This window comes from Pelobates fuscus, chromosome 1 (genome assembly GCF_036172605.1).
Source record: "Pelobates fuscus isolate aPelFus1 chromosome 1, aPelFus1.pri, whole genome shotgun sequence".
Taxonomy (NCBI): domain Eukaryota; kingdom Metazoa; phylum Chordata; class Amphibia; order Anura; family Pelobatidae; genus Pelobates; species Pelobates fuscus.
Window position 1 is genome coordinate 296,403,895 of NC_086317.1, and position 14,220 is coordinate 296,418,114.

Below are 14,220 nucleotides of genomic sequence, written 5' to 3' on the forward strand. Positions count from 1 at the left end.
TTATTCGCATGTAATCAGAAGGTCGTTCCCCCTAGAATGATAAATTTTGGAAGATGAGGCAGCTGCTGCGCAGTAGGTAGGTGCCTAATTTGCCCTATTGGAAGCCCCTAGAATGTGGGCAGTTTTTGCATCACGCTTCTTTAGACAAATAACTGAAGTTGTTGTAACCCTTTAATCTATTTTTATTTATTTTATTTTTAACTAGTTCTGTAGGAATTAGGTTAAGCAAAACTATAAAAAGGTGTTTTTATTTTACTCATTATTTAATTTTTTTTATTCACATGTAATCAGAAGGTCGCTCCCCCTAGAATGATATATTTGGGCAGATTAGGCAGTAGCTGCACAGTAGGTAGGTGCCGTGCCTACTTTGCCTTATTGAAAGCCCCTAGAATGTGGGCAGTGTTTGCATCACGCTTCTTTAGACACCCAAAGGAACCTGGCCCATGGTAATACACTAATGAGTTATTCAAAGTAAATGTAAAAAAAAAAAAATTGTCAAAAATAACTGAATTGAAAATATAGCTAGTTTCAGGACCTTTTTTTTTTTTTGCCCAAGTTCAACTTCTGAGACCTAAATTGTGAAAATTCCTTTAATTTTCTATTAATTTACACCTTTGTGAATTACCCTGCAAAGGTTAAGTAAACTGTGAACAGTTGTTAGGAATATTATAAAGGGAAAGCAAAATTGCCAGTTCCAGGTGTGGCTAATGAAATAAATGATGGTATGCTCCCACCTAACACGGCTTCCACCCCATCCCTCCTACCACAGCTCTTACAGTTACTGCTCCATTTGATTTTAACACGTGAAACCCATCCATGGGCTAGCGTTACAATTGCAGCCATTTTCCCGGAGACCAACATTACGTTTCCAGAGAGCGCATTTGACCTGAATCTCTCGCATTTGGAACTCCACACAGAAGTCACGTGATGTGATGTACGCATGCTACGGCCACCAATTAACGGCCTGGCGCGCTATAGCCCCACCCCCTTCCAAGTCACACCTCCCCCTAAAATCCGTTACTCGGCAACCATGGGGACGCTAATGGCTTCTCCGTTGATTCGCCGTCTCCATAGTAACGATCGGACTGCGTATTGAGAAGGGTTAGCGCACTGATATTCATTAACTATTAATATTGCGGCCCGCAGGAGCTCGGGTATGTATATGTACACAGCTGTAAACATTACTATTGCACTTCCTGGGGAATAAAACAAACTTTATTTTAAAAGACTCCGCTGACAGGGATATTTACTAAACTGAGAACTCAATGTAAATAGAATTTCAAATTAAAAGTCAAAATAGCCGGATTTGAAAAACATTCTCCCATTCTTTCAGTTCAGCTTCTCTAGTCTTAAATTTGAATGATCACTCTAGCGAATAATACTGTTACGTTTTTTTTTTTATTTAAATTTAAAATAATATATATATATATATATATACACGCACAATATTATTTTAAATTAAAAATAAATGTGTGCATGCTAGAGGTTTACTGTAACATAGGGTGGTGTTTAGAGATTTTCAGGATTGATGGTGTTTTTTTTTTTAAAGATATGCTGAATTTAGGAGTGTAACTCCTTTCACTCTCAGCCAGGCTTCTCTGGCCAATAAATCATACTTGCCAACACGCTTTGAGTGGGAATTCTGAATTTGGGTTTCTGACCCATGTCCTGCACCCTCCAAGTACACCAGAAAGCAAGTACTTGGAAAAAGCAGGCAAGCACATTATTTGCACACTCGCTAAGCAATCTGCACGCAGAGCATTTAGCCCATTGCACAGCACTTCAGCAGTGCTCAACACATACACATCCTGAGCAAGGCTGAGCAGCACACCCGTCAGTCAGCATTTTGTGCTCAATGATGTGAAAGGTGTCACTGCACTGGCATGCCCAAATTTCTGGCCCACCACCTGTCTTGATTTTATGCTTCCCGATGTTGTAAGGTATACTATGAATGACATATTTAATATGTTTGTATGCATGCAGAAATTTTATTTTCAACTGCATTCTTCTTGATGTACATATTGTATTTTTATGATTTTAACAAACCATTTGAATTGCACATACTAACCTGTTACTCTTTCACTACAGTAAAAACATGGAGGAAATGATGGATAATGTATTGGGAGTGAGGGTTTCACCACCATTGATTCACTTCATGGATGTATTGGTAGGGAAGAATTACCAAGCAACACTGACTGTACAAAATATCAGTGGTGGAGTCAAAACCATCAAAATTGAGGGGCCTCAAGATGCACAAGTAAGCCATTCATAATTCAATGAATAATTTCTGAAATGCAAAATAAGTGACTCCATGACTTTCCCATAATTATAATTTTTGGAATTTGCATTTTGACTATGTTGGAATTTCATTGAAATGTCATTGTTATGGTCAAGTCTGAGAGTTTAGTCAGTTTCCAGAGCTGCTGATAGTAATTGGCTGACTGTCCAGTGGCAACTCTAGAAACAATATATGGGGAGAGGAGGGGGCACATAAGTTTACCACAGTCAAAACTGTAAATATACACACAAACATTTGCAGAGGTTGCAAGTTGCAAGTGCCATATTTTTAGTTTACAAATGAGAGTTTACTTCGTTATTCAAAGAGTGACGGTGTTTGCCATTGTTGCAACAGCTACAAACGTTGGTGTTTCAAAAAAATAAATTTAAATGATGTCAGGAGAAGCTTTATCATTTGGAAGCTTTATAATGGTATTTTTATAATTCAAATTTTTTAGTTGTTTATGAGTAAGGAAAATATTAGTTTTTTATATATATATACAGGATTGCTATTGTCATATTTTCTATGTTTTCTAGACATATTTAATATATACATGCTTATGGGACATGAGTAAAAAGTGTTGCCCTGCAGCTAGGAGAGGGGCTGTAGTGGAACACACAGCGGCCATCAATAATTTGTGGAAGACGCAATTGCCCCCCAACTCCCCCTTCCCTCCTTGTCCTCTGCTGCACACTGTGAAAGAAGGGAAGCTAAAAAAAAAAAAAATCTAACTTTTTCAGTAAGTGTGTATGGATGCTGTATGAGTCTTATCCAGAGGAGGTGTGGCTAAAGCATGTAGTCAACGCTAGATTGCCACTTCCCTGGAATCATCTCTTACAGATACACTGTATCAGTGAAACATATATATATATATATATATATATATATATATATATATATATATATATATATATATATATATGGGGATTGGGTCTTGGCTACGTAAAAGAAAACATTTTGGGATCCCTAAAAAGTTAGGGTATTTCATAAAGATGGAATCTTTATACTCACATTAACTGTGTTGGAATGTCTTTGCTGGAAATTCATAAGACAAAGTAGGAACTACCTTGTATTATGATAAAGCCTGAGATTGACAACAATAGACAAATGGTGAAACTACTGCCATCACTTTTGTCAATTTTCCCTGCCAATGCTAGCTGTGTCTGTGGGAAACTGGCTTCTCTTCTGGTGGGATCCTCCATAGATATTAGCGTTGTACTCCTGTATATGCGTGCAATTACATCACTGCTGTGGCTTATGGCTGATGAAGAACTAGGAGCTGAAGACAGAAAATGGCTGCTGTTTTTACAATCAGCGTTTAATGAATTGTATGTGTTGTATTATCTGTATACTTGTACAACATTTGTTTAATATGTTGTTTGTTTTTTTAGTTTACACTTACTGTAAACAATCCAGATAAACCCATAGCACCTGGACTTCAAGTGAAAGCAGTGGTAGAATATCGACCTAAAGAAAATGAAGACATCCGTGAAAAGATACGCATTTTGGTTGATGAAGATGTCATTGATGTCACTGTGCTAGGGTATGTTACACCATGCTGCTACAAGTGTATCCTTGACAGTGTATTACAGCCAATTGCTGAAATTATTTCTGTTTTAGGATTTCTACTAGTGTGAGCAATATTTTGTATCAATGATCAATGTTCTTGTTGTTGTCTAAATCCTGTTGCCATTCATGTAAAACCTCACTTATTAGGTTTTCATAATAGTACAATTCTAATTATATATTATTTAATTCTTGGACAATTTTATCATGTCATGTGAAATTTCTGAAAGTCTAGTCACACAGAAACATCCTCATGTAATTATTCTTGTTTTACAATGCTGCTGTCCACCTCCTACAATTTAGAGGTATGAATTCTGCTGGTCCAGCATGCTAGGAGCTGGGTCCTCTTTGACAACCATACTAAGATGAATACAGGTCATGAGGGAGTAGTGGACATTGTAGGTGTAAGTGGGTAGTGATGGTGGGAGTAGCAGTAGTAGATTGTGAAATCATTGTTAGATGTTGGAGTAGGGTGTATTTTGAAACAGGACAGCAGTAGGCAACCTTTTGGTAGTGCTGTGCTAAAGTAAAAAGTTGAAGTCTCTTAGGGCCCAATTTTTGTAAAGTTCCATTTATATATTCTAAGGAATTTTGCTTGTGTTATATCTGGGTGTGGTGGGTGCTCTGTGAGTTTGTAAATGTGTATGGGTTGTATATATTGTGTGTGATTTTTGTGAGTGTACATAGGGGTTGTGTGTAGTGTTGAGTATGCATTGCTGCTTGTGGTATTGTGTGTCTATGGAGGTGTTGGCATGTAGGGTTTTGTGTGTGAATGTGGCTGTTGGTAATATTATGTGCATGTGTGTAGCAGGAGCTATTTGTGAAGTTGTTTTTGTGTGGGTTATTTGTGATAATGTGTGTGTAGGCTGTATGTTGTGTTATGTATGCTTGTGCCCTGTTTGTGGTGTTCATGTGTGTGGCTGTTTGTGCTATTTATTTGTAGTAGGTCTTTGTGTATGTGTGAAGTATATGTTGTGTGTGTGTAATGTTTCTGATAAGTGTGTGTATGTGAGCTGCTTGTAGTTTTTGGGTGTGTGGTGGGGTATGTCTGTGGTGTGCTGTGCATGTGTGTAAGCTGTTTGTGGTTTGTTAAAAGGTGGCCTTTGTGTAGAATGTATGTATTTTTTGTGTGAGGACTTTGGAAAGGGTGTTGTGGGGTAGGGGCTCATTACAGAAATAAACGTTTACATTTACTGTTTGTGCCCTCCTACTTGCTTAACTTTGTCCAGAAAGGGGAGCATAGATCATAAATCCTAAATTCAATGTGCTGGAACTCGCCAGTGAGGGTAATCACAGTCTGCACCTTCTGTGGGTGCTGACACCTTTTGGCTCTCACTTCGTTCCAGCACTTTTACAGTGGGAGTACAAACTACAGGCTTTTTTATGCTCCAGGCATTGCGGTACTCTGGCCTATTTGGTTCAGCAGCCTCACATGCCATGCAAAGGCACTACATACCATAGGTTGCCTACCACTGGGAATAGTGCATAATGTTAATATAGTGGGAGTGACACTCAGGAAAGTAGAGAAGTAGCTGACTGGGAGGAGTGCTAAAGGGACACTCTAGGACAGGCATAGGCAACCTCTGGCACTCCAGATGTTTTGAACTACACCTCCTTTGATGCTTTGCCAGTATTATGGGTGTAAGAAATGTAGTCCACAACATCTGGAGTGCTGAAGGTTGCCTATCCCTGCTCTAGGGCCTAGGTACTACAATAAATTCAACTTATTGCAGAGGTTATAGAATCTCTGGAACCAGCTCTCCATTCTCCACAGGGGATAAGTATATCCAATAGCCCGCAGCCCTGTGCTACTAAAGCTAATGTTTTATATGCTGATTTGTCTCATCCTATCAAAGCTTCCATTGTTGACATTAATTGGCAGGAATTGGTATGACTTAGGCAGAGTGTAATTCATAGTCATACCCCTTAAACAGGCCTCAAACAGGTTAAAGGGACACTATAGTCACCTGAACAACTTGAACTTTAGCTTAATTAAGCAGTTTTGGTGTATAGAACATGCCCCTGCAGCCTCACTTCTCAATCCTCTGCCATTTAGTAGTTAAATCACTTTGTTTATGAACCCTAGTCACACCTCCCTGCATGTGACTTGCACAGCCTTCCATAAACACTTCCTGTAAAGAGAGCCCTATTCAGGCTCTTTATTGCAAGTTCTGTTTAATTAAGATTTTCTTATGCCCTGCTATGTTAATAGCTTGCTAGAGCCTGCAAGAGCCTCCTGTATGTGATTAAAGTTCAATTTAGAGATTGAGATACAATTATTTAAGGTGAATTACATTTGTTTGAAAGTGAAACCAGTTTTATTTTCATGCAGGCTCTGTCAATCATAGCCAGGGAAGGTGTGACTAGCGCTGCATAAACAGAAACAAAGTGATTTAACTCCTAAATGACAGTGAATTGAGCAGTGAGACTGCAGGGGAATGATCTATACACTGAAACTTCTTTATTTAGCTAAAGTAATTTAGGTGACTATAGTGTTCCTTTAACATTGAATGTAGGGATTGTGCCAGCATACTCAAACCAGTATAATCACTTCTGTGAGGTGAAGTGATTATAGTGTCTAGAGAATAGAACTCAAGAAAATGAGGAACTGTGAATTAATATTCTAGGAGGAGTTTTTAATGAGTGTTTGTAAAGGAATAATCAATATGCATCAGCACAGCAATCCAGGGTATTCTCTAGATTTTCTTAAAGTAATAAAGTAAAGTAGTTTTAATAAAGTAATTGTTCCGGTTGCTTCGTTATCTCTTTCAGATTAAGAAAGTCAATCTTTCCTCTATAATTTGCTTCTACAAAGATGGCTCAATTAGTGCAGCAGAATATAGATGGGGCTGCATACATTTGTATCATTTAAGACAATGCAATTCAGGCTTTGTTAGCAATAATGGCATTTAGTGGAATATTAGCAGATTAACACCATTAGTAAGCAATTTATTTTCATTGTATTTTCTTTGCAGGTTCACACCCTCCTGCTACTTAGAAATTGATCCTGAAGTTAATTTTGGGAGTGTAATTGCAAACGGCAAAGTTATATATAAAGAGATTGGCATTATGAACCATGGTTCCTCTCCAGGTAAATTGACCATCATGCATTGATTAACAGACAAGGAGAAAAGTAATAAATCATGCATTCGATTCTGTAGAGACTGCTAACCAGCCAATAAAGGAAAGTGTTTTTCTGCACTAATATAGTTGCTAAATGGTTTATTTCAAGAAAGATGTTGTGTTAATATCAATTTGTGAATAAATTGTTGTGCAATACTAGTATGTAATCATCATATGTGCAGTAGCATTAATTACATAAGTTTGTAAATTTGATATTAATCTGATAATATATGTGTGCAGATCAATACAATTAAAAGGACACTCCAGGCATCAAAGCAACTTCTAATTGAAGTTGTTTTGGTGGAGGAGACTCCTGGAGGCACTGAAACTTTTTGTTTAACCCTGAATTACTTAAAACGCTGGTCTCATGTTGGAGATGCAACAAATGCAAAGGCACGATGACCCATATCTGGTGGGAGTGTTCGGTCATTATCCCCCTATGGGAGGAAGTCCAGAACATATGGGACAAAGTCAGCGGCCAACAGCTACAACTCAAACCTGTCACCGCTATCTTTCTTTCATTACCTGACCATGTCCCCCACTCAGATAAGCACTTGTTAATAATAATGATTCTAGCAGCAAGCAACCTCATTGCCACCCATTGGAAACAGACAATATGCCCTCCCCTAATGTTGCTGCACTATAAAGTACGGCTATACCTAAAATATGAAATGCTTACAGCACATACAACTAGACAAATAACCACATCTCGCCACAGCTGGCAACAATGGATCAGCCACACTTCATAATGGGTAACCCCCTTTATAGACATAGCCTATCAAATAGTGTAAAACCAAGGCTAGAATGAAGCACATTATAACTCTCATGCTTGAAAGACGGAACTAAATGCAAACTAAGGGTGACAAGGCTGGTGCTGGAGTATACCTATACCTAAACCACAACGTACACTATTGGTAATAAATGCTATACTATGCCCAATGTAAGGTTAAGTTATATTGTATGAAGTTATAAGCGACATGTACAAATATACAATTGTATGACAACCCTTTGGATCTGTGATTGTTCCCTCTGTTTTCCCCCCATTCTTTTCTGTACCCCATACCTTGTGAAAAATCTTTCAATAAAATACAAATTAAAAAAAAACCAAAAAAAAACCGCTGGTCTCCACTCCTCCTCAGGCAGCATCCGGCTTCTGAATTTATACTTACAGGAAGCTCTGAGTGTCGCTGGCACGGGGGGAAGAGTGGGGCGCTGATTAGAGTGGTCAGTTAATGCTCTCAGCCAATCAGTGACTCCCCTGAAAGTGTCAGCTAATCAGCAGTCCCTCTGCCCGGCTACACTCCGCGCTTCCTCTAAGTGAAAATTTAGAAGCCGGATGCTGCCTGGGGAGGAGTGGACATCAACGCTAGAGGCAATTTAGGGATTAAATCGTTTGGGATAAGTTTAACTCCTTAAAGTAAGACTCCCTCCAACAGCCACCCGGCACCAAAACATCTTTAATTAGGTGTAACAGAACCGCCAGAAAAATAAATTAAATTAAACTTACATTTATTAGCATTGAACATAATCTAGGAAGCGGACTTCCTCAGGGATCTGGGACATCACTGTAACGTCTTGTTTATAAAGAACTCTTTAAAGCAAGGCTGCCGAACAGATAGATCCCCAGATGGTGTGGAATTACAACTCCCATGATTCTTTGCATGCCAGAATGCATTTAGAATGACAAAGCATCATGGGAGTTGTAGTTCTACAACATCTGGGGATCTACCTGTTGGGCAGAGTTTGTTATGGAATTAAGAGTTCTTTATAAACAAGACACAGTGTATACAGAGAGCTGTGTGCTCCTTAGCAAAATGAGAGATTATATCTGCTGATCTGTAGCTGCATTGTATTGTGATAGAGTGTTACGTATGGTTCTTTTTCATCTGCTGGTCTTATCACAGATAGTTTTCAGCCCTGGGCTCTTTAATTGTCTGAGTGTGTCAGCCAAAGTTCATATCCAATCAATACTGTTCAAATTTGGCCACAACTAAGAATGCTATAGAGGTGTCACATTAGCAATCTGGGGGAGCCAGGTTATGAGCACCTGAAGGATGTTCAGTTTGTGTCAAACTCTTGGATAATGTTTGCACCATAACCACTACACGGACTGTTGTGGGTATGGAGCTGAGATTGTTCTTTTAAAGTGACTCTTGTCACCTTCTGGAGTCTTTGCATATTGTGTTAGCATATTTTGCCTGGGATGGAGCTATGGTAAGTTATACGTACCTGATGCAGTACCCATCCGACGCAGCCATCTTCTTTTTGTACCTTCTGGTGCTTCATCTGCCATGAGCCAGCATCAGTGCTGTGCTCTAATGTATGTGCAAGAGTACAACACTATTATCTATGGTGGATCCCAAAAGATCGCAAAAGCCTTATTCACACAGCCGTCGCTAGCAACTGCTGTGGTAGGGATGAAACGTGACAATGGTAGCTCTTCTTTTTGTCAAGGTAGGATTTTGCCATAAGACAAAGTAGTCCTTACTTTGTCTTATATATTTTGACTGCATTAGAATTTCTACAACATAGCTGCTTTAACATTAGGATATCTGCAGTATGTCAGGCTGCTTTTGTCTGACTTTCTCTGACTTGCTATTGGTGAGAGTATCTTTGCATCTTTATTTGTTAATAGTGATTTGTAATATGTGTAGCCAGGCTGGATTTACATGTCAGGCAGTGAATTTTATGTTGCACCCTCCTCTCCCACCTTAAAAAAGGCAAGTAAAGAAAGAGTCAAATTAATTTAGAAAAAAAAAACAAAAAACTATTAAAACATATTCAAATTTGACAACTAAATAAATATATACAGTATCTCACAAAAGTGAATACACCTCTCACATTTTTGTAAATATTTAATTATATGTTTTCATGTGTCAACACTGAAGAAATTACACTCTGCTACAATGTAAAGTAGTAAGTGCATAGACTGTATAACAGTGTAAATTTGCTGTCCACTTAAAATAACTCAACACACAGCCATTAATGTCAAAACCGTTGGCAACAAAAGTGAGTACACCCCTAAGTGGAAATGTCCAAATTGGGCCCAAAGTGTCAATATTTTTTGTGTGGCCACCATTATTTTCCAGCACTGCCTGAACCCTCATGGGCATGGAGTTCACCAGAGCTTCACAGGTTGCTACTGGAGTCCTCTTCCACTCCTCCATGATGACACCACAGAGCTGGTTGTTAGAGACCTTGCGCTCCCCCACCTTCCGTCTGAGGATGCCCCACAGATACTCAATAGGGTTTAGGTCTGGAGACATGCTTGGCCAGTCCATCACCTCTCCCTTCAGCTTTTTTAGCAAGGCAGTGGTCGTCTTCGAGTTGTGTTTGAGGTTGTTTTCATGTTGGAATACTGCCCTGCGGCCCAGTTTCCAAAGGTAGGGGATCATGCTCTGCTTCAGTATGTCACAGTACATGTTGGCATTCATGGTTCCTTCAATGAACTGTAGTTCCCCAGTGCTGGCAGCACTCATGCAGGCCCAGACCATGACACTCCCACCACCATCCTCAGAGAGTTCTTTACCACGAGGTGCCATGTTGAACTTCCAGTGACCAGTATGAGAGAGTGTGAGAGCGATAACACCAAATTTAACACACCCGCTCCCCATTCACACCGGAAACCTTGTAACACTAATGAGTCACATGATACTGGGGAGGGAAAATGGCTAATTGGGCCCAATTTGGAGATTTCCACTTAGGGGTGTACTAACTTTTGTTGCCAACAGTTTAGACATTAAGCCCTTAAGACCGCAGCCAAATGTACAAGTTGTGATCCAAAAAAAACGTAAACAAAACCTGGCATTTGCGCTATATGTCTGTCCAACCGTAATTCACCTCTTTCATATTAAATGCACCCACACTTATTATATATCATTTTATTCAGGGGAAACAGGGCTTTCATTTAACATCAAATATTTAGGTATGGAACATAACGTAATATGAAACAATATAAAAAAATGAGAGAAAATAAGATTTTTTTTAAATTTTCTTAGTTCTATGTGACATTCTAACTGTGAATGTCATAATACTGTTTGCTTTTACTGCAATAAAATACACATATTTGTATTCAGCGATGTCTCACGTGTAAAACAGTACCCCCTATGTACAGGTTTTATGGTGTTTTGGGAAGTTGCAGGGTCAAATAAAGCATGTTACACTTTTCAGTTTTTTCACATTGAAATTTGCCAGTTTGGTTACGTTGCCTTTGAGACTGTATGGTAGCCCAGGAATGAGAATTACCCCCATGATGGCATACCATTTGCAAAAGTAGACAACCCAAGGTATTGCAAATGGGGTATGTCCAGTCTTTTTTAGTAGCCACTTGGTCACAAACACTAGCCAAAGTTAACGTTAATATTTGTTTGTGTGTGAAAAATGCAAAAAACTAATTTGAAAGCCAATTTTGGCCAGTGTTTGTGACTAAGTGGCTACTAAAAAAGACTGAACATACCCCATTTGCAATACCTTGGGTTGTCTACTTTTGCAAATGGTATGCCATTATGGAGGTAATTCTTATTTCTGGGCTACTATACGGTCTCAAAGCCAACGTAACCAATCTGGCAAATTTCATTGTGAAAAAACTGAAACACAAGCCTTATGTTTGACTCTGTAACTTTTGAAAACACCCTAAAACCTGTACATGAGGGGTACTGTTATACTCAGGAGACTTTGCTGAACACAAATATTTGTGTTTCAAAACAGTAAAAAGTATTACAGCAAAAATATTGTCAGTGTAAGTGCCGTTTGTGTGCGAAAAATGCAATAAATTTCACTTTCCCTGACGATATCATTGTTGTAATACATTTTACGGTTTTGAAACACAAATATTTGTGTTCAGCGATGTCTCCCGAGTAAAACAGTACCCCCCATGTACAGGTTTTATAGTGTCTTGGAAAGTTATAGGGTTAAATATAGTGCTAGCAAATTAAATTCCCTATACTTTCGGCCTGGGTTGTTAGGCAGGTCCCGCTAATTGTAATTAATTAGGATACCTAATTATGTAAAATTATTACATAAATATATATGTAAAATTATTATATATACACGTGTGTGGATATATATATGTATATATATGTATATAATTTTTTTACAATTATTTTTATTTATATATAGGTATACATATAGTGATGTATACGTATATACTTAGGTATATACATATATATATTATTTCGTTCTACGTGTATTTTTATATCAATATATATATATTAATATCAAAATACAGTTAGAACGAAATTACACACATATATATATTTTTCATTTTTTTTTTTCATTTTTTTTTTTTTTTTAACGTATTTATATTTTTTTATTATAAAATATATATATATATATAATTATAATTATGTATATATTTAATCAATATCCTTCTACGTGTATTTTGATATTAATATATATATATAATTATATATATATATAAATATTAAAATACACTTAGTGTATGTGTAAATGTGTGTGTCTATATATATATATATATATATATATATATATATATATATACATACTTAGATCATATATATATAATATATATATAAATGATCTAAGTATATTTGATGTGTAACTGTATTTTATTTTATTTTGTAACATTAAGGGGTTAAGAGGGGAGCAGAGGGGCAGAGACAGTGTCAGCCAGTGATTTTACATCACTGGCTGACACACAGGATCAGTGATCACAGTGACAGGCTGTCACTGTGATCACCTCCTGCAGATCACGGTAATTGGCAACAGGGGGAGTGCCCTGGTGGCCAGGCATGCCCCCCACCACGATTTGCAGGGGGATCCTGCCTGCAGTTACTATGGGTCAGCCAATAGGCTGACACATAGTAACTCTGATCGCAGTGACAGGCTGCCACTGCGATCAGATCGCAGGGAGAGGCTGTCTCTGCATTCAGATCGCAGAGACAGCCTCTCCATGCGATCAGACTCTGCAGATCGCGGTCACTGACCGCAGGGGGACTGCCTGGGGGGCCAGGCATGTCCCCCGACCGCGATCTGCACAGTGAAAATGCCGCGGCTCCATGTGTCAGCCGATTTTAAAATCGGCTGACACATGGTAAATACCGATCGCAGTGACAGCCTGTCCGCCCAAATAAGGACGGCATAGTACGTCCTGCGGTCTTAAGGGGTTAATGGCTGTGTGTTGAGCTATTTTTTTTTTTTTTTTTAAATTCTTTATTTTTTGTGCATAGGTAGTTACAAACATATCTCATGTGCCACAACAGCACTAATCATGTAATCATCAGGATTATCACAGTGACTTTACTGAAAGAAGCACTTTTGTATTTTAATAAGTTTTAGAGAAGCTGGTTGTAGTAGACATACTAAAATATCTGGGAACTGTCTGGTACATCGCCTTAGAAAATTTAAAGCGAGAAAGTCTCGTATTATGAAGCTATAGGGCAGCGGGTACCTCGCTGGCGTGGGGGGGGTCTAAGCATTGTTGTGTCAAACTTTAGGTCTGGGGTTGGATGGCCTACTGTGCCGGCTCTGGTGTGGTAGCTTCTATCCCCCTGGGGTTAAGCTGTTGCGGGTGGTTTAGTGTGCCCGTCTGCACCATTCTATGGGACCCCAATTACCCCTGGGGGGGGGGGGGGTGATGCTCAAAAGGAGCTTCGTGTAAGACGCCATAGAGTATCCATGGCTACGGTTGCTAGCGCTCTGTGTCAGAGATAAATATAAAATTTAAAGCAACATGGAAATTAGCAATTCAAAAGAAAGTGAGAAGGAGAACATAGGCAAGAACAAAAGCAAAAAACAAACTGTCAACGACATGTTATATGTCTGAGTCCATCAGATGCAGTAAGTAGTGCTGCAGAAGTATGATGGTCTGGCAACTTGGTGTTTTCGGAGACGCCTCAGGTTTTGGCTGCTGACTTGTTTGCCGGCCCTGCTCCTCTGGGGACGAAGGGGACCACTGTCGCGGGGTTCCAGGTGGAGCCGTTGGCCGATGTAGTGCTGGACCCTGACGGGAGCTGAGGGGTCGAGGGTATACCCAGTGTTGGCAGCAGTTCATCTGCTCCTTGCAGGTCACGGACGGTGTGGGATACAGTTCCGTGGATGATAAGCAGAGAGCGTGATCCTCTCCAGTGGTAAGTGATGTTATGCTGGCGCAGGAGAGCAGTGAGTGGTTGTAGTGTGCGTCGCCATGCCAGAGTGGACCCTGACAGATCTGCGTAGAAGGAAAGCTGCATGTTTTCGAACGGGTATGGTGAGTGGTTCCGTGTGGCTTGCATCACCGCCCGTTTGTCGCCTTG

The 14,220-nt window shown here is 39.2% G+C and overlaps 1 protein-coding gene across 1 annotated transcript in view; it reads left to right on the forward strand.

The window, feature by feature from the left end:
* The first annotated feature begins 1,066 nt into the window (after nt 1-1,066).
* Nucleotides 1,067-14,220, forward strand: part of CFAP47 (cilia and flagella associated protein 47) — a 356,049-nt gene continuing 342,895 nt past the window's right edge. The window contains exons 1-4 of the mRNA XM_063457869.1: nt 1,067-1,154; nt 2,089-2,257; nt 3,670-3,821; nt 6,820-6,935. Of these exons, the coding sequence (XP_063313939.1) occupies nt 2,096-2,257; nt 3,670-3,821; nt 6,820-6,935 (430 nt within the window). The 5' untranslated portion in view covers nt 1,067-1,154; nt 2,089-2,095. The remainder of the gene's footprint in view (nt 1,155-2,088; nt 2,258-3,669; nt 3,822-6,819; nt 6,936-14,220) is intronic.